Source organism: Pleurodeles waltl, chromosome 6, assembly GCF_031143425.1.
Source record: "Pleurodeles waltl isolate 20211129_DDA chromosome 6, aPleWal1.hap1.20221129, whole genome shotgun sequence".
Classification (NCBI taxonomy): Eukaryota; Metazoa; Chordata; class Amphibia; order Caudata; family Salamandridae; genus Pleurodeles; species Pleurodeles waltl.
The window spans coordinates 221,111,116-221,133,984 of NC_090445.1; the positions used below are offsets into that span (position 1 = coordinate 221,111,116).

The following is a 22,869-nucleotide window of genomic DNA, read 5'->3' on the forward strand; positions in this document are numbered from 1 at the left end:
CATCATGACTTGGTGACACAGAACACACTCCATCTGCCTAAATGTATCTATAATTGAATGTAAATTAATAGTGGTTTTCAGTCCCTAAAACCTCACTATATTCATGAACCTAATTTCAATGAATACAAGTACTTTGTATGCTGCGTAACGTGAACCAAACCAGGAAGGGTACTATCTTTGCTTAAATGCATTGATGTTAGTACATTAGGAGGATCCTAGATGGCAGAATGAATAGTGTCGAGCATTGAGGTGATTGTACAGTTTTGATATCTAAAATCGCTTCGCTAATAATTTTATGTTTGAAACACTCTGATAATCTTGCTGTTCCAGAACCATCATATCACAGCTTAATCTTAGTCTTGCTAGTTAGACATTGAAGGTCAACCTGCCATTTTCAAATGGGCTCTTGATGTCTACAAGCACTGTGAACATTTTAGCTGGACTATTACTCTACATCATAACGGAAGGCAGAATTGGGGCATTTTACAGTCTCTGGAACTTTCCAGCTCACCCTTTTTGCTCCATCTCTTTGAGCTGTTTGAGACAACCAATCCTGGGGTGTAGCTTAGTGAGATTCGACGGGTGTAAAACTCAAATTTCCCAGCTCACAAAGTGGTGGTCAGAAGGGTCAAGGAGTGAAATGACCAAGGGATTCCACACCCAGAAAAGGCCAGAAGCTTATAGTGCAGATTTCTGATTTTTTTTTAATTGGGCTCATGAATTTTTATCTGTTAAGTATTTTTGGAAAATTGTGCAATCACACTGAAAAAGTAAACAGCCCTCACCAGTATAAACCTACAAACTCTATTACACACCAGCACAACCACAAACTAAAATGCCATTCAAAGAAAGGAAGGGGAGCGAGAATGAGTAATTTTATTTTATTCCTTAAAGGGACTAATACAGTGTAACTTTATTATACAAGGTAGCAGTAAGTAAGTAAGTCAATATGTACTATCACATTTACCCACAGACAAGAATGGGTAAAACCCTTTCACATGTCTGTCCCTATTCCAACAATTCGGTTAGCAGGTCACCTGCCAAGCACGCCACGCTTTAAACAATTAGTGCAAGATGTAGTGACAGGTTCCTGTAAAAAAAAGTGCTGTCATCATGGACAAGGGATAGTGGTGAAAACGTGACACAAGCCTTTCCTCATACCAACAAACTTCATACTGCAATGTGTCCCAGTGTTCTGTGGTACCGTCAACTAATTCTAGCTTTTCACTCACCTGCACCTTACTGCTGGGAGTTTTGAGCCCATAATTACAATGTTAGTACCAAAATTCCAAATCCCAGAAAACTATGTGATGTCTGATAAAAGGTCCGGACCGACTCTAAATATGACATGTGCCATGGGGACACTTGGCACTTATAAATGCCCTCACAACTGTTAGCACTTCCTTAATTTAGTCAGGCAAAGAGTGCAGCAAAGCAGTGGTAAGTGTGCTTACCAGCATCACGTTTCTGGTGCCTTAGAGTGCAGGGCTACAAATTAATGTGATGTAATTCCAAATTTTAAAGGTTTCACAAGGTACTATGCTGTTGGCACAATTGACCACCTCATAGTGTCATAATACTCAGTAAGAAGTAGGCCAATAACCCACAACTATGTACAGAAATGTGTTTCCTAAAACATTTGACTATAGTATTATACATTTTTAATCCATTAATAGTCCTGTTAACCAGGCAGAGTCCTGACAGAGTAAGTGGGAGAGGTAACGATATGTGAAAGAGGGTATCAAGATGTTAGTGTTTCTCCTTTAAATTAAATATGACAACCACTACAAAAAAACATGTTTTGTGAACAATGGAAAAACACAGTCTTGTCTGTTTTGAGGGTTAAAGGGCTGAATAAACACTGACAAGCACTGATTTCAAAATGGTTGGAAAATACTGATAAAACACCACTGAAACCCACACAAAAAATAAACACTGAAAACAGGACAGCCTACTTATACCTTACTAACGAGGCCTAGCAAGGCCTAAACTGGTCTGCAATTGTTTGTGTTCCCTTCTGGAGCGGGTTTGCCTGACAATTCTGGGGGGAATGTTCCAATAAGGAGCAGGGTCAGTACTGATGTGCTTAAAATGACCCTTTGTCTAGAGTGGGCAAACAAACGGGTTGTAATGCTATCCTGAGGGATTGGCAGTGGTTAGAATATTTGTAAGCATTCCTCCCATCACTGTTTTTGTGATTGATGAGATAACCCAAACCTTCCTGGAGTCGGTGTGACTCTCCTGGTTCACTCACTCTGTGCAGTAAGGAACTGGGATTAAAACATATAGCAGGGGTGCTTTTAAGTCCCAGTGTAGCTCTGCAATAGGAAGCATGCCAATATCAGGAAATGTATGTTCTTTTGTCCTGCTGTACCACGTCAACGTCCACCAATAAAATAGAGTATTCATACATCTCATATTGACATTGTAGGCCCAATTCACAAAAGCAAATGTTTGCCTGTCAAGTATCTACCAGAGGATGCATAACATTTACTACTGCATAATTGCATATCACGCCTTTGTGTAATTATGCAGTAGTAAAATCGATGCAATGACTGTGGAGTGAGTGGATCCACCGTAATTTGCTTTAACAGTTGGTGGGTTGCAAAGAGTACCCATTCATAAGAGTATGTCTATGGTGGCAGATTTAAAACTTTTTTTTGTAAGTCGGTCATTCTACATCTTCACATTTCTGATCAAATACAATGAACAGGGCAAATGATGTTAAAGTCTTATGGCTACTTGAATTATAGGGACTGAAGCAAATGATATTTGCACCAATCCAAGCATGGCACAAGCTGCACATTATTATAACTTCTTGTACATTTTAAGAAATGAACAAAATACAAAATCTTCTCATTTTAATTTGAATACTGTGGCTGCTTTTAAGGCAAAACCATTACGTTCCATTTTTGTTACATGAGTAGCAAAACCGCGCTTAATCACTATTACGTTTTCGTACATGAAGAATTAAAAAGAACTGTTTTAAAATATGAAAAGCCTCTTTTTATGAAATCAGGAGAAACACCAACGCAGACATAGTAGGCCCTATGCAGGTCCAGCACACGCAACTACCAATCCAAAAATGCATTTATTTGGAAATATTACATCAAACTATCCCACGCGTTCCCAAAACTACACCTGTGTTCCAATTTGGTTGGCAGCACTTAACAAAGCCCTAAAATACATAAATCTAACAGCACATCTTAGTTAAAGTTTTACCTGAAAAAATATATATGCTCAGAGACTTCTTAAGTCATGCTTTGAGAGCCAGCAGCTGAAAGCTAAAAGTATACTCAAGCAGTCACACCTCTGAACAAGTGTGTCCCTGCTGAATGCTCTCGCTTTGAGCAGGCTTTAGGTTTAGTGGCAGCTGCCATCATGACCATCTCCAGTGAACACTAGGAGATATTATTCCATTTAATGCTGTTACCAATAAGGAATACATAATTGTATTCAATTTCTTGCGAACCAAGAACCTAGTACAGAATACAACAAACAGTGGCAAACCATGCTTTTTAAGGATTTGAAAGTCATGTTTATGATACTGAGTGCATTTATAGTAGCAATAAAAATAACATAAAGACGTTCAGTGCCAGTTAGGAAACATTTTCATTATCTGCTACATGTTCATTGGGAATTTAAAAAAAGAACCTGTGATCTAGTTCAGTGGGTCCCTTACATATGTTTAGTGATCCTCACAAAGCCTTTTGAGCAGTGGTGATGGGATGTGCCTTTATTGTGTGATTGATTGGTACATCTTATTCTTGCAGGTGTTATTGGCTTAATACACCAGTTGCAGGGGTTTTGTTAAACATGTGTTGTTTTGGTAATAAACGGTTAGTGATTGGTTTGGTAATACAGCATGCACAGTACATACAGGTGCTGTTTGCACAACGTGATGGAAGTGGGTGCTTTAGTAATGCTATTTTTCCCCACAAGTGATGATATTGTAGTAAAAGGACCTTGAATGCTTTGTTAATGTAATGTACCTTTGCCAGTGCTCACGAGCAGTGTGGTGGTAATGAGTGATTTGTTTACACCAAATCTTTTGCACGTAGTGTTATAATGCGATGTTAGGGGATGTTATGTTGATACCCCATCGTTCTGCAGCTGCTGCTAGCATAGGAAATTGGTAGGTGCTTTGTTGCTCCAGCATGCCTTGAAGGCTTCATTGTGGTATTGTTAAAACTAGGTGTTTTGGGGTGCACCATCTCCGTACCACGACTTTTATCAAAGTGTAATAATCAAAGGTAGTTTATGTTGTCTGTCCGTACAAATTCTGTTGAAATAGTGTGATGGTAGAGGGCGCATGGTGGGTGCATCATTAATTGGCTGATCTTCACATTTTCTGTTGTATGCTTTTAACTGGTGGTTCCTCTTTTTCCTGGTCTGGTTCAGAGATGTGCTATGCGGATACCTACTATGCTCCAACATCAGTGGTTCACCTAGGATCGGAGACCTAAACGGTGAAATTACCAGCACAACCCTGTACTACCAAAGCAAATACGTCGACTGCAGGTACAGTGTCCATATACACGTTTTTCTGACCTGTCTCGTTGCTCCTTAGATTGACCCCCCTCCTTAACATTCTAAGACACACATTCAGTAATCAGTCTAGGAGCACCAACTTCTAACTAACCTCTCCTGCAGCCCTTACCCTTCCAAGACTGATATACACAGCACTCCTGCACCTTCATTTGTGGTTTTTCCTGTTCCCTTTATACACTTCTCGACTCCATCTTATGCATCTCTCCCAAGGGAATCCTTCCCAATTGCTCTTTCATTGGCCATTTCCAGCCGTGGGCTTTTACATGTTGCTGGTCAGTGCTCATTTTTTTATGCACACAAAAGTAACTCTTCCATGGTCCTGTTCCACCACCAACCAAGGATCTCGTTCATGATTATGTTTTGGTGCTCGCCTTGAGGGTTCTTTCTTCCACCCTTTGTTCAACAAGCACCTGCCAGGTTTTACCAGTGTTTTACATAATCCAGTATTTTACAAAAACTAATAAAATAGTTTGGGATTTCTCACTGCTTGTCTCAGGGGTCTTGCCTATGGCTTGCTCCCACAATTCACTCCTGTATGCGTTTTCATGGTCAATTGAGATGCATCCCTGAGTGCTTATTAATGGTACATCCCTACTGTGCTCCTGAGTGCTCTTTTATGACAGACCAATTGCCACTGCCCCACTGATCGTTTTTCACCTTTCTTCCAAGGACTGTAAAAGTGACCACTTTCCACTACATCGCCCATCAAACACATTTGCGGTTTTACTCAGCATTCTGTCGCCCATATCCACTGCATTTATATGTGTTCCACTGTTGTAAATATCCAGAGTACTAAATCTAAATAAGGTAAAATCGAACTGTGAAGATAAGAGAATGCAAGTAACTTCTATTGACGTATCCTGGTCTATATTGTCCTAGCCTGTTTCTTTTGCAACTGCTTAGGAATTGCTTCTATAGAATAGGAGTAAAATGTAAAATCCCCCCTCCCCCAAAGAGATCAAAAGACCAGTTGGTAGATTAAATGGTCTCCCTCCTGGCTCCTGTGCTATACTAGCTCATTAAGGATGTTGAGCAAGGTTCTGTTATCAAACTGGCATCCAACATATTGCTTTAAAATTCCATTCTTAATTCCACAACCATAAAATAATGCAGAAAAAGAGCAAATCAGCATTCATCCCCGTACCAGTACAGGACAGTAGTTTGTCACCGGGTGCTGACCACCATAAAACTCGGTGTCTCTCTTTTCCAGTACCAGAGGTTGCCTCCAGTAGCAGAGCCTATCGACATTTCTGACTCTGAAGACTAATTTAATTTACTGGAGTGCCAAAAAGCTGATCAGGTGCTACATGTTTTCACCTGTGGGTCCTCTCAGATTTTTAGCACTATAGCAAGAGAAATAAGACTCCCAACAAATTAGAACCCCTGGCCTTTAATTTTCAATGTGTACTATGAAACATATGTTCTTCAGTTTCCTCTTCAACGTTTGCTGTAGATGTCTAGATGTCCCCACAATGTCAACTTTAGTTTCCGTTTGTCTTATAAAGAAGATGATTTTTACAGTTTGCAGAATTGGGATGAACTACAAAAATATGGTAAATATCTGCCACTGGATGTAGCAAAGCAATGCCTCATTTGGCTGTCGGAGGGAAAGGAAGGAACTTGACAGGAGCTACAAACAAATATAGACATGAGAAAGACCTACTTGGTTATGCGCTTCCTCATAAGATTGAGATCTTGCAACTGTGCAATAATGGATTTTTGACGCTGAAATCCCTAAGAATTTTTTTACGAAAAAGCCTCAAAAGCAGGATTAATTCCAACTTTCCCGGAGATTGGAAAACAATCTGATGTGTGAATGAACACATTTCTTTCAAAACCTGTTTATTTATGAGTTACTCCCATCTTCTACAACTACAAATGGAGACTAAAATGGCAAGGTAACTTCTCCTCAAGAATGCAAGAAACTTCGAAAACATTCATAGGAATTTACTGTTTCCGTGGAATGGAGAGATTCATTGGGTGCTTGCAACGGAAAATAGTTAGATGCTGAATCCAGGTCATGCGTTGATTCTTTAATTTTTCCTTCACTACCTCATTCGTGCCTCCAAAATTACAAAAATCATCTGGAGATTCTGGATGGAATTTAAAATGAATAGTTTTTTGTGGCTACTATCAAACTGGTTCCAGAAAATGAGTAAGTACTAAGGTATTATCTAGCATTTTAGGTACCACTTTGAGATATGTTTGTAGAATCGTAGCAAAGTTCCCTACTGAGATCAGCAGTCTCCCTCCAAGGTCCTATTGTGTTGTTTTGTTCAAGAAACCTAAGGCATAGGTGTTTCTATATCTGCATGACATGAACTCTTTTTTTATGGAATCCTCAAATGTTTAGTTCACATTTCAAGTAATAAACAGATATAGTAATAAATGTTGTATGTGGAACTCTAGGGTGCATACTTCCAATTTGAAATTGGAATGCAGATTGCCAGGTTTTTAATTTTGCCATCTTAGTTTACCATTATCAGGACAGATGCTTTTCTTTTGGCCTAAACATTCTTACATGTTTACCAAAATTCTCTGAAGTGTAGTTGTTCACATACTTCTATGGGAAAACACATGTTCCTTAGCTACAGGGTTCTGTTGAAAGCACAATCTGCAGAGTTGTCACGACAATCTTCGGATTTGCAAAGCTATCCGCAATCTACGAATGTCCATTAGTAGTGCCATCACTGAGGCTTCAGACACAATTACAGATTCTTCTTTGGGCTTAGTTTTTCCACTGTGTAAATGAGTTCTGGCTGTAGAGCAAATGATTAAGCACTTCTGTGGTCACCCGCAGTGCTAGCAAGGTGGTTTCAGAGACACCCAGTCCGTGATAGGAGGGATTGCAGAAAGACAGAGTAAGGAAGAAGTACATGCACGCTGACCCTGGTCCTTTTAATCCTTGCTGTCCCTGGCCTCAAACAACCACTCACACCGTGTGCCCTGCTGTAATACTACAAGTGAGAAAACACAAGTGGGAACTAGTTAAGAACACACGGTTAAGGGGCAGGGCTCACAAGCTCTCTCGGGAGACTTCATGCAAATGGAGTCTCTAAAATGGGATTGTAGAGAACATTTCTAATCCTGTTTGCGATGCACATTCAGTTCCCAATTAATTCTGAATGATGGAATGCAATGGCTAACAATATTGTAATGAATGTATTGTTTTTGTTCCGAAGGGTCACTAAAGTGACAGTAGTGTTCTTCCTTTCTTCACTGATCAATTTCACCCCTTCTTCTCTTTCTTTTTCTGCAATGTCTGTCTTGTCCCCCATCCTCATTTATCTGGTTTCTCTACTTCTCACCACTTTTCCCATTTCTCTTCTCCAATTCTTGTATGCCTCTTCTTCCTTCCCAACACTATTATCTTCCATCAAAGCACTTACCCTATTCATCGTTATCCCTATTTCCTTCCTATTTCCTTTTCTTCCTTCTTTTTTGATATCTTAAGGGGTGGCCAAGTGATGATGGTGGACGGTTCTAATCTGGGTTATGTGGAAGACGGCACTCCCTGCGGCCCCAACATGATGTGTTTCGACCACAAATGTCTACCCCTTGCGGCCTTTAACTTCAGTTCGTGTCCAGGGAGCTGGGACGGACGCACTTGCTATGGAAATGGGGTGAGTGCTCTTGTGAAGAGGTACATAGAGGATTGTGAGTGAGGACGAGGCTTGGGAATAAACATGTTGGCTACTTCGTTATTGAGAGCTTTTGTGGCTGGCATTTGTAGAAGGCAACCACTTCAGATCTGTATGATGCCCACAATAGGGGCACATATTCAGCCCTGGCTGCAGTCACTTAATTGAATAAAGCAAATTTGGCAATCGCTGTATTTGTGATACAACATTAATTAGCACATTTAAACAATACAGCTTATGATAAAATGTGAATACAACTGATTTCTGCACATTTGACTTTGCTGATTGTGAATTGTGAATGTTGCTGTAAAAGTGCTTGTATAATTTTACCATGTCAGTGATGTGGTAAAACTATATTTGCTGATGGTAAAACTGTCTTCCAATAGGTTGGAGATAATTATAAAGATACAAAATTATGAAACACGAAGTTGCACCTTCACCATAAGTTATGCCCTTATAAAACACACAAATATCTAAACTGGGAAGTACTGCACAGCGTAGATCTGATCAGCACTATCAAATTTCACAATGATGTCTAAATGGCCCTCTGATTATTTTACGCAACTCCCAATGTCTTTCTTCTTTAGAACTTTAGAATTTGAGATTTATGGAAACGTGTGTGTGTGTGTTCCCCGGTGCATGCCCTCTCAGAGATTAGGCAGAGGTCACCTCCTTTTGCAAAGTCATTTTAAGATCATGTAAGGTGGCATTCATCAGTATAGGGAAGGGAGAAAGCAGCTGACATTACACTTGAATGCAGGGGATAGTAGATGAGCAGACTAACGTTCACAGTAGATGCATGGTAAGCATCTGATTATATTGCAATCATGGCACATCTGTGTGTTGAGACAACTGGTTGCAGGAGGTTTGGAAATGATTGAAGTGGTAATATATTTGATTATGAAACACACAAAAAACAGATATTCTTGAACTTGATGATTCTGCCCTACCTTCTCCTATTGCTGTTCTTCAACCCACTCCTCAACCTTTCTCTCCAATAGTTTTGCAGCAATGAAGGAAAGTGTATCTGCTATTCTGACTGGACGGGAAAAGACTGCAGTGTGTACGACCCACTTCCAGCCCCGAAACCCCCTAGAGAGATTGAGAAATACAAGGGTTTGTATTCTCTGTTTTTCGTTATCAAACTGTGCAATGCTTAGTTAGTGCGCTGGATGATTGCATGGCAGTCTCAACCTCCTTTCCGACTGCTTTACACCTTTGAAATATAAATTTACTTCTGTAAAGGACTGGCTTAACTCCTCTTCTAGATTGGGGAATCACCCCCACATTTGCTGGAGGTGTAATGGAAGAGTTTTCTCTATGTAGAAAAAAGTGTTTATTTAGGGGACTTCAATTCTCCACTATAGAGAACTTGGAACAAAGGCCCTAGGAGCCCATAGGAATAATCACATGACATTCCCAGAAGTACGCCTTGAAATCTGCACCTGGCTTAGTTTTCCTGCATATATTTCTGAATTCCAAAAGCAGTAAATCTGCACCTACCCGCAGCTGTATATCTGCAGGGCAGGTTTGCTGCTTGTGTCTTTAAAAAAGGTGTACTGCATTTTTGGACATCAAATTGCCCCTACGTAGGAATAGGTAGGGTAGGTATTAACCTGCTGAACTGATCGGTAGATAGTTCGAGGATTAGTTTGATGGGCCATGCATAGATACTTATGATAGCTTCTGCCTGGTAAATATGTTGTTAGTTTGTTATGGATCCCACCACTTTACTAAGCTGTGCAAAGCGTGTTGTATGCATATATAACACATGGTAGCCGTCAATCCTTGTATGAAAGCTCGCCTCTATTTTCCTTATTACAGGGTATTTGTGATGCGTCTGGTCGCCCGTAGTAAAGAAATGAAGTAGCTTCTCAAAATGTAATAAATGATTACATTACAGTTCAGTTCTGATGTCACAACACCTACTGCTAGAGCCAACAGCCAGGGAGACGGGGGGGGCAAGACACAAAGCATAATTAAAGATGCAGTTCATAAAACGAATATGAAACCTGGCCTTTCCTAGTTCTGCTCTGTTTGTCTGGATGAAGTGTTAAGTAGAAAGGAGATAGTTATGACATGTTTGTGTTTTTTGCACAATTTGATAGACTCTTTCTGCATGTTGTACACATTCTGTGCTACAGTGTTTTTTAATCTGACTTGTATTAAAGTAATCGTAATACATTTTTTGCAACCATTTTCTAACGACTTTTTTGTATATTTGATATTTCACTGAAGAGTACCTTTATTCTTGATGTTTGTAAACATCTTATTTCTTTCAGTACACCAAGTATGGGAAGGGTGACGGCGTTACATGTTTCAAAAGGAACAAAGTACTCCCTACCATACACTATAAGGATATTGCACGTCTCCTCGGGGTTCCATAACCTTAAAACATCACAGAACTACTGGATCAATTACAATATGCTTATAATGTACAGCAGGGGGTGCTTTATCCAATCTATTAGGGATACCTTGAATTATAAAGATATGTGCTCGCCTGTGTAATAGTTTTGTAGGATGTATTAGGCTGTATATAGCGATGTGCTGTGTTACTGAAGAGTGAATGAAAGGAAGCAAAAATCACACATTCTTTCTCCAGCATTGATGTCTTGAGAGCAGTTTAATCCCCTTAACATCAATGAATCAGGACCTATTGTTAAAACATAGGCTTTAGTTTTTGACATGAATTTATTCATTTAAATATATACTAAAGAACACACCTTTACAGCAAAATCTCCTTCATCATAGGATCATCATTTATGTAAATGTCTCCCACAGCCTATATGGAATGACCTTCAAAAAAAAAAACTCATTTAAAAATCCTATCTAAAGGCATGCTTCTTTTCTTTCTTATACAGCCAGTTGAACTTTGAAATTATTTTCTAAACGTTTAATACCTGTGAAAATAATTAAATTTTATATCTCGAAATAGTGAAAATGGGTGTATATATCACATTCTTAAAGGAGGAAAACTGTAGACCCTAGGGCCTATTCACAAAGAAGTTTTTGTTTGTAAACATACGTTTATGGACAAAAACACCTTACTTACATCTCCCAGGAATTAAAATAAGGGATTCCCGGTTGATGTAAATACACATACTAATGCAAATTTCTCTGCCATAGGTGCATTAATTTGCAGCTGTAAATCCCACTCAAGACATGTGGACTTTCCAAGGCGTGGCCTGCCTCAGAAGTTTGGGAAAACCAAGAAACATGTAAATTGTGTGGACATTCACAGACTCCTATCAGATGGTTTTCTACTCTGGAAGTGTTCTATGGCTTGAGTAACTCACTTTCAAGGAGGGGGTGAGGAACAGATCGCCCCCAGATTTGTTAGGGGTGTAGGGAAAGAGCTTGGACCAAGCAGAGAAAAAAGTTTCATTTTGCAAAGGGCCTTTGTTCCCCCTGTGTAGGCCTCTGTGTAATATAGAACCAAAGATAACAGGCATAAGAGGCAGCGGGAATAGTCACATGACATTCTCAGTAGAACACCAGAAAACCCATGCTTAGAGCTGTGGAGTAAGAATAGAATTCCTGAACTCTTGACACGCCTCTCTGCCCTTCTGATCTTTTTCTGAGGAAATGTTATACTTTTTGAAGGACACATCCATGTGCATTGTTGCTGAAGAAAACAAATTCTATACAGTGATTGGTTATGTTTTCATCTATTGTTAGGTGCCCATCCTGTGGGAATTGAGTCTGAAAAAGACCCTTATGTTTTTTTGTATTTTGTGTCTGTCTGAAAGCCACACACTGGTCTTTCTGCTGAAATTTTAGAAAAAATAAAAAACTTCCCGGCCAGGATCTGACCCACTTGCTGGTTCTGTCATAGTTGCAGGAGTGCAGAAGCAATATCCTTTGGAACACCATCAGGTAAGGCAAGGAGCCGGATAGTAAGGTAGAGAAATGTGGCACATATGCTTCATAGGGTGGCTGTTTGCGATTTCTCCAGGGAGATATGATAAAACTCTGGCAGTCAATTCAATGATTCATGAGGCTATCCTTACGGATAAGTGTAATGGGTTCTATGAAATTATTGGTAGGGTCCACTGTGCATCCAATCAGGTTATTTGTATGGCAGTGAAACGTCTGTCCTGCTGGCTACTGTATACTAGCATGAAAGCTTGATGTCACACTCATCAAGATAACATCCGAGTCTTTTCAATTCTGAGACACCTCAAAAAAGCGATTAAATTTACCAAATTAAAACAGTGATTGACACTTTGAAGGAGTAATGTCTAGAAAAGACAGTTCTCAACCTTTCAGATAGTGTTCTTACTGCAAGCTTGTTTGATCTTCTGTCTGGCAGCATCAGCATAAACTTTAGTACCAAAAAAAGAGACAACCAAGAGGTAAGAGCAGTCTTCAGCTTTTAATGAAATTCGCCAGTCACAACCAATAAATTACTTTAGCCTCTTTAATACTACCTGCAGTTGGGAGTTGGCATTGCCAAAGTGTAGGGAGAGTGGCAAAAAAATACTAAAAGACAAGTGAGTATTAAATAATGCAAATAATGAATATGCAATGTGGTTCACGACTGTGCCTTCCTAACATTCTCCCCCAGTGTCCAAACAGTAACATTGTGTAACCTATTTAAAAAGGTTTCTCTGCTACAACAAAACCAAATTGCAAAGTATATGCCTAAGCTCCAAAGAGGCAATCACATAAAACTGTGTTATTTCTAGGATGACAAACAACACTGGAAAATTTGGTGTTTTTGGAATGGGACATATTTCAGATATGTTTCTGTCTCAAGTCCGTAATAGCAGGAATTGACAGGCATAGCGTCCTCAGATTTACATATGACGAGTTTCAAATGGTACAATGAAAGTGTGAGAAGTTATTGAGTGGTTGTATCATTGCATGTGACCATCAAGGAAACAAATATATTTTCTGAATTGAGATTATTTCTTATCATACAGGCCTAAAGCAAAATACTGCACTGTAACCATCTATCATTTAACCTGGCAACCTGTATTCCTCAATACCTTCAGTCTGGACAGGTAAATTTGCAATTAGATTGAGTAGGAGAGACATGGAGAGAGATGATTTCAATGTATGTACGAATTGGAGGTAGTGCAGGGTGACTGATGTCCTTTGAGGACACTATCTGGTTCTACACATAATGGCGTTTTCCCTGCAGTGCTGTGGAAGTGATGATGTGCAAGTTCTTTGAGACATTGGCAATTTCAGGGCAGGGATCCAGGAAGCATTAGGAAGAAAACATCCTCATCCCTATCAAATGGTATTCACTCCATTGTTTTTTTTACATTCAGTAGGTTTCCATTGAGATTGGAATTCAGCAGGTATGCAATGAAGTTGAATAACAAGAATAATTAATAAAACCACAACAACCATATGTATACATATGTAGCACACTGCAGATGTACATATCTGATATGGTTCCTTCCTGTTTCATTTACTCTTCTGCCATGCATTAGTACATCAGCTAAATTGTGTGATTTGTAACATGCTCAATATCTTTGGTCATGTGAGTTCCATGCAGTCTATTACATAATAAACCAAAAACTGCGTCCATAAAAGTTAACTACCCTTCCTGTTCCAGGTATGGCTTGGGTGAATTTATTTTTCCATCACCACCACATATCCTATGTGGCCTAGAAGGCCTGCTTGGCTGTCAACAAAAATAACTTCACAAGGCGCAGTTTGCCTTTCTTGGGGTCCCACTTTACATCAGGCATCCAGCCTAGGATTTTAGAGAAATTTAGCCCAGTAATCAGACTTCATGAACCTGTACCTGTAAAGTAGTTACTGTTGGGACGGAAATGTCCCCTGCATGGTGACGGATATGCACTCCTTACCTCAGCGCCCCAGCTGCATGGATCCCTGTTACCGATTTTTGGTAATGGGCAAACATGGATCATATATGTACACAATGACCTAGATCTGGCTCATGGTAATGTGGTCTTGTTAGACCGGGAGGGGCTCACCAAGTGCTAGCCTTAGAGTGGTAGGAGGTCACTGTCCTTGCCTTGAGTTAGGTTACATGAGCACGATGATGACAGAATACCGTTTTTATGTTTCATAGGAACCATTGGTGTGAACAGGCCTTATTATCTGTGTCACGGGTGTGTTACCTACCACCACAGTTGTGTAAAGTTTTGTGCTGTTTACCTAACTCACCCTTGGCATGCATGTATTGTGTGTAGCACTGGGCGGCGCATGATACTTGCGTGTGTATGCTGAGATCTGTGGAGGGTACATAACATGGAGGCCTGAAAGCCAAAAGCTTGGAGACGCCAGTGGAGGTAAGGACTACAACCCCAAGACAGTAGGTGTGAATTTCTGAGTGCTGGAGTGGGAACATGCACACTACAGGAAGGGGAGCAGAGCATCCTATGTGCAACTCAAAGGTTTCTTTGATTCCATGAAGAGTTACTGGTCATTGGGGTCTGGCCTCATTGTCAAGGAGATGGTGAGACTATTATGGTTGGCACTTTGGATGAGGGAATTTTGATAGCGAGGAAGGCTTAAACCTTTGCCTTTGTGGCGTATTTTCGCGGAAGCTGATAGCCAGGTGTAATCCCTGGTTACTGTCTTGGCCTGTGTTGTAGGTTAGTTAGATTGGAGCCACTCCTGCTGTGGCAGACTGTCCCTTAGAAAAAGGACAGACAGAAGAGAGAGCACTTCAAAGGAGCGGACACCCACAGCTCGAATTTCAAGACACTAAATCACAAATGTGTCTGCATTTGGACTATGAAGGTGGGAGCCTGAGTCCCACATGTCATTCACCATCACAGTTCATGAGAAGAAAGAAGGTTGCCAGGACTTTGAGCTACTGCAACCAGGACTGGAAACCAAGGTATGTCAGTCTCCCAGCTGTGTGAGGGGCCATCCCCCAGGAAGTCAAGAACACTTGCCCTGTCTTGGAGCACTAGCCTTCTGCCTGCCTGCCAAGACCAGTGTGCCCTGTGAAGAGTAGGAGAGAGACTGCAGGGAGCAAGGCCGAGCTGGGATCCTGATTAATGGATTCAGGTGAGCAGTGTGAGAGGCACCTGGTTCAGTCAGAACTGGTGTAGCTAGAGAGCTGTCTGCTCTGTGGCGAAAGTCAGTAACCCCCCTTGTTTCTACCTTGTGGTTGTGGACCGTTGCCTGGTGCAGCAGACAGCATTGGGGCCTTCACCCATGTCTGTGTGACAGAGGAAGGACCAATGAAACTGTTGGGGCCTTTGCCGTTAGCCAATGAAAATGTTGGGGCTGTCGCCTATTGCAGCTGAGACTGTGGGGCACCAGCATGCTAGGAGGCGGCCACTAGGACTGTGGGGGCCGTAGCTGGGTGCATTTGATCTAGTTGAGGCTGTCACCCAGTGACCCCGTATGCTAGGAAAGGGTTACTAGGACTGTTGAAGCTGTCACCTGTGTCAGAGAAGACCCTCTAACTAGGAAAGGGACTCTGAAGCACGGTCAGAAGCTGTCTTGCACATTGTAGCTGCTCCACTAACTTACCGCTAGGAGTCACAAAAAAGAAGAACCTGTTACACCAGGAGCTGTGACCGGGTCGTGAGAAGACATGCCTTGGCTCCCAAACTCTTCCGAAGGCCACAGTTGGATAAGACTGGAGCAGGGGAATAGGCCCTTTGGGAGATGTGCATGAGCTTGGCAGGTTAGCACCTGAATAGCTGAAACCTTCAAAGCGAGCACTAGACTTTAATTTGCATTGCTAGCGTGGCAGCACCTGTGGGGTCATCTCCAAGGTTCTGGCAGTGTGGGGGTGGAAAGCAGGGGGAACCAGCAGTGGGAACTCTACCCAGACCAACATTAGGGTGCAAGAGACATTCTGTGTGACTTATTTAGTGTGCTGTGTTTGCATGTAAAATAAATACTGCTTTCTTACCAACAGAAAGTATTGGACTGGACAATGCTGTTCTTCAAGTCACTCGGAGTATTTTGAGTTATGGGCCTTCGCTTTCCTTTCATCTATCGCCCCTGAAGAGCCATGGTCTGCTCAACCTGCACTACCACTGAGAGTCCAGTGCTGAAGTGGTAGTACTTGGCCCAGTTAATTAGGGTCCATAGTAACTGTGGTCTGGGACAGCAGGAGTAAAAGGCCACAACCCCATGTTGGCCCAGTAATTCTTACTTGCCTCTGGGCCTCTGAAAGGGGCTCTGACAGTGACCACCTGCCTGCACCCTGTCGAGCAATTCTCTGACCTTAGCTCACCCAGTGCTATCTTAAGATTGCCACTTAGTGTTACTGGGCATTTGTGATCCCTTTTAAATGATTAGTGTGTATTATTTCCTATTGCCTGTCAGTGAATTGGTAGCTCAGTTCCTCCTCTCTCCTTGTTAAATCCCTTTCTCTTGCTATTCACTTTCTAGTAGAATTATATAGATTTTTCAGAATATGGTGTCTGTTGTCTAACACATAATGGAGCAGCTTTTTGAATGTTGTACATGGGCATGTTACAGCTTATCTACCCATACGTGCATCTTTCTCATTGAGGCAGACTGAGGTCTCCTTGGAATTGCACAAGTCTTTCCTTCTTCCTTGGTAAATACATCTCAATTTTGTATTCATCACACTTTTTTGCCAGGCAACAAACACTGATCTGCTAAGGCCTCATTTAAATTCAGTTTCCCCAAAGTGGTGTATATGGGAACAAGAAACTGGTAAGCCTAAATTTTAAATGTATCCTATCCTATACGTCCTTGGAGGCAAGAGTACTGCTTCTTGTTTGCTGGCCTATCTTTTGTATGCAACCACAGTACTTTTCATTGGAGTTTAATACCCCATTGTGTGGTACAGGAAGCACCAGTTTCTCCTCGATATGCTGTTTTTTTTAATTGGCTATCTTCTCGCATAATAATCTCCAAACTTTGGAATCCAGCACGGAGTTGCTGGTTGCTCCTTCACTCCATCAGTGATAGAATGTTTGGTTAGTTAATTTGAGCGCTTGTCTCGGAAGTCTTGTAGTTCCTGTAAGATAGCCAAATGTTCATGTTGGCTGTAGATGCACATGCTTTGCATACTCCTGCCATCTAGTGTTGGGTCCGGAAGTGTGAAAGTTGTTTTTCTTCAAAGAAGTCTTTCGAGTCACGAGGTAGAGTGACTCCTATTTGTGGTAATGTGCATGGGTATCAACTTCACTGTTAGATTGTTTTCTTCTGCCGTTGGGTCTGGTCATGTATCATTGAGCTCCGGGTCGAAACCATTTTCAGACTCTTTCCATTTGTGATCCACCGCCACCTCCATTAGTATTGTTATTGAACGCGCCTCCACCTTTGCGTTTCGAGATTGGAAAACCATTCCTCATCAAATTGACGCACTCGAACAAAGGCTCTTTGGGCCTCGTCCTTTTGGGCCTGTCTTCATATCCCTTTCGAAGTACCCACCAACCAACCTTCATCAGGTCTGCAACCTCTGTTTGTATCCAGACCACAAAGAACTGAGGACTGAGGCCTGCCAATCATTTTGGTCCAAAAAGACCCTACGAGATTTACAAACTGGCACCGAAATCTGACTTGATTACTTCATTTGAACCAATTCTCACAAGATGCAGGAGAAGCTTGATGCCCGTCAGAGGCAAATTCATAAACAGTCTCACACTGGGTGCATTCTCACTAAGACTGGTGGTTTCCGGGCCTCCTCCATCCAGGCACCAACTTTCTTTTGGAGAGGCCATTGATCTGACAGTGCCGACCAAGAAGAAGAAGACTGACAAGGCTACCGGTCCCTTGCTTCTTCCTACACCATCTTCTCCTCCACCCCGAGCACCACCTCTCCCACATCCACCATCTTCACCCTCTTCCCTCATTCTCAGGGTTATCCATTAGACATCACACCTCAGGGGTCAATTCTTTCACTGGGGCATGTAACAGGAGATTATATATTTGATGCACAACAGCCCTGATCGTTGGTAAGCCTATGACATTGACCCCCAGGTAGTCCCTGCTAGGCCGTCTACTCCTGATGATAGCACCTTCTGTCAGGAGCAGAGCTGCAACATACCATTAGGTATCACTCCATAAATAACCCATAGAGAAGCATTTTCTGTTCGAAACCCTTTCCCCAACACAATATCTCCCTATGCTCAGTGGTATGTTGAGACGTACGCATTATATTTTTCAAGATCCTGTGCGAGCCCGCATCATCACGCCTCTATATGTCATTAAAAAATGTAAGGCCTCACCTTCTGACCCTATGTATATCAGAGGAAAAATTCCACTTGTCTCTTCGGTTGTCTCCAGTGCCATAAATGGGCTAATTCCCAGGCTGACAGTGAAGCTCCACCTCTGGATAAGGAAAGTAAGCTTATTTGTGCTTCTGGCAAACGAGTTGCAGCGCAGTCTGCCAGTCACTAGTGTACTGCTAATACCATGGAATTATTAGCCAGATATGTTCGTGCCCAATCGGTTACAACTCTTCCAACACCTCCCAGAGAAACATAGAAAGAGAGGGCAGGATATTGTAGCTGAGGGACAGCTAATTTACAATACTTCAGTTATATGCGTCCTAGACTCTGCGGACACTGCTGCCAGGGGGAATGAATACCAGTGTTTTGTATCACCGCCATGCCTGGCTGTGCATATCTGGCTTTAAGCCAGAAGTACAACAGAGTCCATTGAATGTTCCCTTTGATAAGGAACACCTTTTTGGCCCTCAGTTTGACCAGGCTCTGGAGATAATGAAAAAAGATACTGAGGTTGCAAAGTCCATGAGTGCACTACAAACACCAAGTCCCCATGCTCTTTACGCCGCTCCTCCTTTAAGGCAAGCTCCAAAACAACCTCTTCAGATGCCTCATCTTCATACCACTGAGGACAGTCATCAGTCCTCTCTCTGAGGCTACTACAGGGGCACATACAAGGGCAACAATACAAAGGGTAGAGGCAAAGGTGCTTCCTACGTGGTGCTGCACCCACCACAAAGCAGTGACTCCCTTCTCCTTCCCCTGATCATTCCACACCTTTGGAGGGACGATTGTAAAAGTTCCTACCCACTTGGTGATTCATAACATCGGATCAGTAGATGTTGGACATTCCACCTCACACTCTGACACTCTCCGGAACTCCTAACACTGCTCAAGCAGGAAGTTCAGGCTCTTTTAGTCAAAGGAGCTTCAGAACCCATCCCTTTACAACATGAAGGGTCAGTAGTGTACTCCCTAAACTTCTTAATCCCTTAAAAGGACGGATCCTTATGGCCAATCTTAGATCTATGACCAAAAAATCATTACACCCTGTTAGAGCCTTTCCATATGGTCACCTTCCAAGAAGTAATCCCACTCCTCCAACAAGGCAGTTTTCTCTCAGCACTATATTTAAAGGGCGCCTATTTTCACATTCCCATACACTCAGCACATCGCAAATACCTCAGATTTATGATAGCAGGCAACCATAACCAGTTCAAAGTCCTTCCATTCGGGGTTACTACCGCATCTTGAGTATTTACAATATGCCTAACAGTGGTAGCATCAAATTGGCGCAGACAAAACATTGATGTTTCCCCTTATCTAGACTTGCTCATCAAAGCCAGCACTCTACAACTGTGTGTCCAACACACACAGATTACCATAGATTTACTAAATCAACTAGGCTTCACCGTCAATTTCCAAAAATCTCATCTTCAGCTTCTACAGACTCAACAGTATCTAGAGGATACTGTAAACACAGGGATGGGGTTAGCCTGTCCCAATGTAGCACGAATACACAACTTTCAGACGCCAATACCGTGCTTCACAAGCCAATCTACAAGTCACAGTCAGAACTGTCATGAGACTCCTGGGTATGATGGCCTTGTTCATCGCCATAGTGCTGAACGCGCGACTAAGCATGCATCTGTTGCAGGAATGTCTTGCACAACAATTGTCTCAGTCACAGGGTCAGGTGGAAGATATAGGCCCTCATTTTGACCCTGGCAGTCATTTGACCGCCAGGGTAAATGTGACAGTCTCACTGCCAACAGGCCGGCGGCGCAGACCCCCACATTACGAGTGTGGCGGGTTGGCCTCTGCCAGCCCGCCACATCTCCACTCATACCGCCATGGAGGTCGGAACTGCCGGGCCGGAGATCATCATCTCCGACCCAGCGGTCCACAGAAGACTGCCGGCCGTATTAGGAGCCGCCTTTCCACCATGGTTTCAGTGGCGGTAGCACCGCCACAAAAACCATGGCGGAAAGGCTCCGGTGACACGGAATTTCTTCCCTGTCACCGGTATACGACTCCCCCACCACCCCCAGCAAGCACTACACCCCCTCCCCCATCTCCAACACCCTCTCCAGACACAGCACCCCCCAACCCTCACCCCTTCAGACACAGCGCCCCCTCCCCTGCCCCCTTCAGCCACAGCACCCCCTCCAGACACAGCGCCCCTCTCTCTCACTCGCACCACGCATACACCCATTCACCTACACTTACATACATACATTCACTCACACACATACACACATGCATTCACTTCAGCATTCATACACTCATTCACATCAGCATTCATAAACGCATTCCCTTCAATATTCATACACCTATTCAAGCATGCATGCTCACACCCATTCAAACATGCATACGCACAAGCATACAAACACGCATTCACAACAACATTCATACACGCATTCACTCACACTCATACAAACTTGCATACACACATTCATGCACACATGCAGACACCACACACTCACACACACAACTCCCCCCCACCCCCCTCCCCTGGCGATCACCTTACCTGTTCCCGGGAGAAGGTAGTCCGGCAGGGAACGGGAAGGAGCGCTTCCACCGCCAGCAGGACACCGCCAAGCCGTATTATGGCCCATAATACGGCGGGTGGTGTTCTACTGGCAGGGCGGGGCCAGTGGTGGAACCGCCAGAGCGCCGCCGCCCACAAGCACGACTACTGCTGGATTTCCAACCAAAGTGTGGCGGAAATCCGGCAGTACCCGTGATATGGTGGGCAGAAGACCGCCAAAGTCGCAATGAGTGCCATAGTGTTAATAGCTGCACTCATTGATCTCTGCAGTGGTGGAATTAAAACAACCTGTTGAAAGAGTGGCCTTTCCTCGACCCTGTTCCCCAAACCATACTAACAATCTACACATCACAGACTGGGTGGGATGCTCATCTACAGGATCTCACAGTCCAAGGTCTCTGCAATGCCAAATATCCACATCAACTACCTAGATCTTCTGTCTGTTCACCCAGCGTTAAAAGCATTCACTCATCACCTCATCAGCAGGGTTGTCTATCGGAACAGACAACCATGTACTATTTACTAAAGCAGGGAGTGACACATTCTCTACAGTTATCCCGCCTATCGCAGACAATGGCATTGGATTCTCTGTTACAACATCCATCTGTTAGCAGAACATCTTCCGGGAACACACAACAATTTTGCTGACCTTCTCAGCAGGATGCGGCAACAAGTCCATGAGGGGAAACTCCACCCATGAGTCCTACTACCCTACTTTCAAAAGCGGGGGTTTCCAGACATAGATCTGTTTGCAACAGCGGACAATGCAAAATGCCCAAACTTTGCTTCCAGGTTCCCACACCCCCGATCCAAAGGCAATGCTCTATGGGTGAACTGGTCAGGGATATATGCCTGTGCTTTTCCGCATCTCCCTCTACTTCCCTTTCTGGTTCGTAAGTTCAGGCAAACATCTTGCACACAGTGGCTGCCACATGGTCCCGACATCCCTGGTTCACAGCCTTTCTTGGACTATCAGTAGTTCATCACGAGAAGCTTCCCCTTTACCCGTACCTTCTCACTCAAAACCATGGACAAATCAGGCACCCAAATCCCAAGGAACTGATTCTAGCAATTGGGCTCCTGAGGTCACAGAGTATGGTTATTTCACTCTTCCAACTGACTGTGTGGCGACCCTTGAAGAAGCATGCAAACCCACTATTAAAGCATATTGTGCAGCTGAATGGAAGAGTACAGTCATCATAACAGTATGTATCCATTTACTGCAACAACGCAAAGCATTGTTTGTTACCCACTAAATCTACAACACTCTGGCCTTGCATTCACATTCATGCTCTTACAGTTTACAGTGGTTGTTACCTACCTTCAAAACAGACATCTGTTATTAAAGCCTTTCTGCAAGGTCTTAAAAGAATAATTTTACTGCAGGTTCCACCAGCACCTGCATGGAATCTTAACATTGTTCCCACAAGACTTATGGGTCCTCCATTTGAACCACTACACAATTGTTCCCTCCAATTTCTATCTTGGAAAGTAGCGTTTCTCACTGCAAACACTTCATTCATTGTATATGTTCCCACAAAGACTTGCAGATCTTTAATAACAGTTCAGACTTCAGCCGATCGATGTGGCCACACCTATAGGAATCCAGAACATGAATGCACAGCTAGTAAAATAAATTTAAAGGACCCTTCAGAATTTAAGTGCCCACAATGGTCTAAATATCCACACTGAATGGGTTTATTGGTAGCTAAGGCCTTCATTATGACATAGGCGGTAAATGGCGCCACGGCCCCACAAGACCGTTGCCGTGGCTACCTACTGTCCGCAATATTATGACCAAAGCTGGAATTCCGCCATAAAGGTGGCAGAATTCTGGCTATGGTCATGGCGGCAGTCTGCGGTAATGTGGTGCTGCAGCACCACACCAGTAGACCGCCGCCGACCGTATCATGATCCATGATACAGTCTGGCGGTGCTCTGCTGGTGGACGCTGCTGCTGGCAGCAGCGGCA

General features: G+C 42.8%; 1 protein-coding gene across 3 annotated transcripts in view; it reads left to right on the forward strand.

Annotated features, from left to right (window-relative positions):
* The window catches only part of ADAM11 (ADAM metallopeptidase domain 11), a 375,674-nt gene that overhangs the window by 298,515 nt on the left and 54,290 nt on the right, over positions 1 to 22,869 (forward strand). For all 3 annotated transcript variants that reach the window (XM_069237932.1, XM_069237931.1, XM_069237933.1), the window contains exons 22-24: positions 4,402 to 4,521; positions 8,006 to 8,174; positions 9,194 to 9,308. In XM_069237932.1, coding sequence (XP_069094033.1) covers positions 4,402 to 4,521; positions 8,006 to 8,174; positions 9,194 to 9,308 — 404 coding nt within the window. The remainder of the gene's footprint in view (positions 1 to 4,401; positions 4,522 to 8,005; positions 8,175 to 9,193; positions 9,309 to 22,869) is intronic.